This window comes from Theropithecus gelada, chromosome 14 (genome assembly GCF_003255815.1).
Source record: "Theropithecus gelada isolate Dixy chromosome 14, Tgel_1.0, whole genome shotgun sequence".
Lineage (NCBI taxonomy): Eukaryota > Metazoa > Chordata > Mammalia > Primates > Cercopithecidae > Theropithecus > Theropithecus gelada.
Genome location: NC_037682.1, coordinates 996,430 through 1,001,151, shown reverse-complemented (window position 1 = coordinate 1,001,151; position 4,722 = coordinate 996,430). Strand labels below are relative to the sequence as shown.

The window sequence follows — 4,722 nt, the reverse complement described above, 5'->3', positions numbered from 1 at the left end:
CCCCGTCAAAAAAAAAAAAAAAAAAAAAAAAAACAAAAAAAACATTTTTTTATTGTAGCCAAATAATACATATAATGTGGCCGGGCGCGGTGGCTCAAGCCTGTAATCCCAGCACTTTGGGAGGCCGAGACGGGCGGATCACAAGGTCAGGAGATCGAGACCATCCTGGCTAACACAGTGAAACCCCGTCTCTACTAAAAAATACAAAAAACTAGCTGGGCGAGGTGGCGGGCGCCTGTAGTCCCAGGTACTCGGGAAGCTGAGGCAGAAGAATGGCGTGAACCCAGGAGGCGGAGCTTGCAGTGAGCTGAGATCCGGCCACTCCAGCCTGGGCAAGAGAGCCAGACTCCGCCTCAAAAAAAAAAAAAAAATAATAATAATAATAATAATAATACATATAATGTAAAATTTCCCATCTTATCCTTTTTTTTTTTTTTCCCCCAAGACAGGGCCTCACTCAGTCGCTTAGGCTAGAGTGCAGTAGTGTGATTACGCCTCACTACAGCCTTCACCTCCTGGGCTCAATCCGCCCGCCTCAGCCTCCCAAGTAGCTGGGACTACAGGTGCACATCTCCCTGCCTGGCTAATTTTTAAATTGTTTTGGAGAGAGAGAGTTTTGCCCTGTTGCCTAGACTGTTCTCGAACTCTTAGGCTGAAGGGATCCTCTCATCTTGGCCTACCAAAGCACTGGGGTTACAGGCGTGCACCACTGCCCCCAACCTGCCATTTTTCAGTATATTCAGCATGTTCACAATTCTGTACAACCGTCACCATCTATCTCCAGAGCTCTTTTCATCATCCCAAACTGCATCCCTCTATCTTTTGGCACTTGCAAAATATTATATTTTCCATCTCTTCAGTCACTGGACAGACATTAGGTGAAGTCCATGATGCTGTTCCAAAATCTGAGTGGCCTCGTTAGCCCACTACACACAGGAAGCCCTTCAGCTAGATGCTCGGGGGTCAGAATTCTCGGGCCAGACCGGGTGCGATGGCTCACACCTGTAATCACAGCACGTTGGCAGGCCAAGGTGGGCAGACTGCTCAAACTCAGGAGTTCGAAACCAGCCAGAGCAACATGGCGAAACCCTGCCTCTACAAACAAATACGAAGATTAGCCAGGTGTGGTAGCGTGCACCTGCATGTAGTCCCAGCTACTTGGGAGGATGAGGTGGGAGGATGGCTTGAGCCCAGGACATCAAGGCTGCAGTGAGCTGAGATTATGAGACTGCTCTCCAGCCTAGGTGACAGAGTCAAACGTTATCTCAAAAAAAAAAAAAAAAAAAAAAATTCTTGGGCCATCTGGACATGGGGGCAGGGCTCATCTGTTGATCACCCAGCTAAGCAAAGGCACCAGTGTCATCTAATAACAAGAGCACCAAGGCCTCGCGGATGCCACAGGGGCGCAACACCACGAGAGGAGGAAAGGGGAGCTAAGATGAGAGAGGAGAGGGTCAGACTCAGCGTCCAGAGTGGCTTTCACACATGGTCAGGGGAGCCACTCACCAGCCACCTGGACCTATGCAAAACCAGTACCAGAAAGGGACCTGCTCCTGTGTGGTGCCCACATTGCCTGCTCGGCACCATCTTCAAGCTTTGAATTATTACCCTGAAGAGAATCTAAAATGGCATCTAAAATATGCAAAGCCATGGGCATGAAGAGTGCTCTACAGTTGCTTGGTTGGGTAAGGGGGTGGGAGCTACTGCAAACAGGTGCCAGAGAACATTCTGGGAGTTATAAAAGCTATTAAAAAATTAAAAAGCCAGGCACGGTGGCTCATGTCTATAATCTGAGCACTGCGGGAAGCCAAGGCAGGCGGATCACTTGAGGTCAGAAGTTCGAGACTGGCCTGGCCAACATGGTGAAACCCTGTCTCCACTAAAATACAAAAATTATAGCCGGGTATGGTGGCTCATGTCTGTAATCCCAACTACTTGGCAGGCTGAGGCAGGAGAATCACTTGAATCCAGAAGGTGGAGGTTGCAGTGAGCCGAGATCATGTCAGTGCACTCCAGCCTGGACAACAAAAGCAAAACTCTGTCTCAAAAAAAAAAAAAACAAAAAAGCCAGGAGTGGTGGCGCACACCTATAATCCCAGCTAATTGGGAAGCTGAGGCAGGAGAATCACTTGCACCAGGGAGGCAGAAGTTCTAGCGAGCCAAGATTGCTCCACTATACTCCAGCCTGGGTGGACAGAGCGAGACTCTGTCTGAAAAATAAAAAATAAAATAAAATGACAGCCAGAAGATAAGTATTACCAGAGCTGGGAAGACTGACTGCAGAAGGGGAGGAGGGCCTCTGGGGGTCTGCGAGTGCCCTGCATCCGGATTGGGGTGGTGTTCACAGGGTGTGCACACATTGGCAAGACTCCAAGCTGCTCACTTACCATGGGTGCAGGTCACTCCATGCAGGTTACACTTTGATAAACAAAAACAGGCAGAAAGAAAGGGTTTTTTCTTCCCTTGAGTTCATGGTGTTTGAGAGCTAAAATTCAGTTAGGGAGGTAAACAAGGCCAACTAGACTAGCGTGAGGGCCTAGCTGGGACCCTCCCGAGTCCAGGCACTCACCCGCCCAGCTTCCGGCCATAGGTGATCGCCTCCTCCACCAGCTCCTGGTAAGCGGGCATCTGCGCTGCGGCCAGGATCAGGGACGGGTTGGTGGTAGCATCCTGGGGCTTGTACTCGTCGATGGCTAGGGAAATAGTTTTCAAAAGCCAAAGTAAGTGAAGTGCTTGCCTCCACCTGGAAACACGTGAAGGAACCCTATAAGTCCCCAGGATGTTAGGGGAGTCCAGAGCATTTCCCAAAGTGGGGTCCAGCCACACTTCTCTCACATTCCTGGTCACCGAAGGTTCATCAAGATGCGGCTGTTTGCACAATGATGAAACAACAAGCACTAAGTGCCCAGAGATCAAATATGCCCCTGCAAGAGCTGACTTGTAACAGCATGGGAGTGAGAGGTGAGACAACTGGGAGAACGCTGGCCGTAGGAAAATATGCTTCCCGCTGCTGTACCACCACAAGGAGGCGCACGGTCTAGAGTCAGTGACCCACCTGTGAACGCCGATCTTCTGGGCTGGGTCATCATCACCACGCCCAGCTAGAACAGAGTCAAAAAGTCAAGGGGAAAAGCACTCAGGGTACACAGCATTGCTCCAAAAATAATTATCTGCAAGCCTAGCTGCTGAAGCGGCCTCTAACCTGAAATCAGTTTATCTAATAGTTGCTGAACCGCACTGCTGCAACTTTAAGACTAATTTTACCCACTGCCATCACTCACCAATCATTCTTTTTAGGTTTCATAAAAAGACTAAATTAGCCAGGTGTGGTAGTGCATGCCTGTAGTCTCAGCTACTCAAGAGGCTGAGGCAGAAGGATCGCTTGAGCCCAGGAGGTTGAGACTACAGTGAGCCGTGATTATGCCACTACACTCCCACCTGAGCCAGAGAGCAAGACCCCATCTCTTTTTTTTTTTTTTTATTTTTTTTTTTTTGAGACGGAGTCTTGCTCTGTCGCCCAGGCTGGAGTGCTGTGGCCGGATCTCAGCTCACTGCAAGCTCCGCCTCCCGGGTTCCCGCCATTCTCCTGCCTCAGCCTCCCGAGTAGCTGGGACTACAGGCGCCCGCCACCTCGCCCGGCTAGTTTTTTGTATTTTTTAGTAGAAACGGGGTTTCACCGTGTTAGCCAGGATGGTCTCGATCTCCTGACCTCGTGATCCACCCGTCTCGGCCTCCCAAAGTGCTGGGATTACAGGCTTGAGCCACCGCGCCCGGCCTACCCCATCTCTTAAGAAAATAAATTCAGGCCGGGTGCAGTGGCTTACACCTGTAATCCCCACATTTTGGGAGGCCAAGGCTGGTGGATTGCCTGAGGTCAGGAGTTCGAGACCAGCCTGGCCAACATGATGAAACCCCGTCTCTACTAAAAATACAAAAATGAGATGGGCATGGTGGCACATGCCTGTAATCCCAGCTACTCAGGAGGCTGAGGCAAGAGAATCGCTTGAACCCAGGAGGTAGAGGTTGCAATGAGCCGAGATCACACCACTGCACTCCAGCCTGGGTGACAGAGACTCTGTTTCATAAATAAACAAACAAACAAACAAATAAATATCACATTCAGTAGCTTCTGCCAGTAACTTGACAAAACCTGATCTAAGAATCCTTTTAGTTGGAGTGGGCAACTTTGACAACATCTCAAGTTTTTGTTCAAATTGTACTGCTGATCAAAGTTGACATTCTCTGCTTTAATAAACCCAGTCATAAAATGCTACTTAGTGGCTGGGCACAGTGGCTCACACCTGTAATCCCAGCACTTTGGGAGGCTGACGGGGGTGGATCACTTGAGGTGAGGAGTTCGAGACCAGCCTGAGATTGTGCCACTGCACTCCAGCCTGGGCAATGGAGTAAGACTCTGTTGCAAGGACAAAAAAAAAAGTTGTTTTCTTCAGAGTAACCAACTAAACAGTTCAAAAAGTCCAAACTTGTAGCCACTGAGTAGCTTTTTTTGTTTTTGACAGAGTCTCACTCCGTCATTCAGGCTGGAGTGCAGTGGAACGATCTCGCCTCACTGCAACCTCCTCCTCCAGGGTTCAAGTGATTCTCCTACCTCAGCATCCTGAGTAGCTGGCACACACCATGACACCTGGCTAATTTTTGTATTTTTTTATGTTTTTTTTTTTTTTTTTTTTTTTTTTTTTTTTTTTTTTTTGAGTGGGGCTT

General features: G+C 49.0%; 1 protein-coding gene across 4 annotated transcripts in view; it reads right to left on the bottom strand.

Moving 5' to 3' along the window:
* TALDO1 (transaldolase 1) overlaps positions 1–4,722 on the bottom strand; it is a 19,167-nt gene that overhangs the window by 6,454 nt on the left and 7,991 nt on the right. For all 4 annotated transcript variants that reach the window (XR_003115527.1, XM_025355146.1, XM_025355148.1 and 1 more), the window contains exon 2: positions 2,570–2,693. Coding sequence is in view for 3 of the 4 variants with exons in the window: in XM_025355146.1 (XP_025210931.1) it covers positions 2,570–2,693 (124 nt within the window). In the remaining variant the exon portion in view is untranslated. The remainder of the gene's footprint in view (positions 1–2,569; positions 2,694–4,722) is intronic.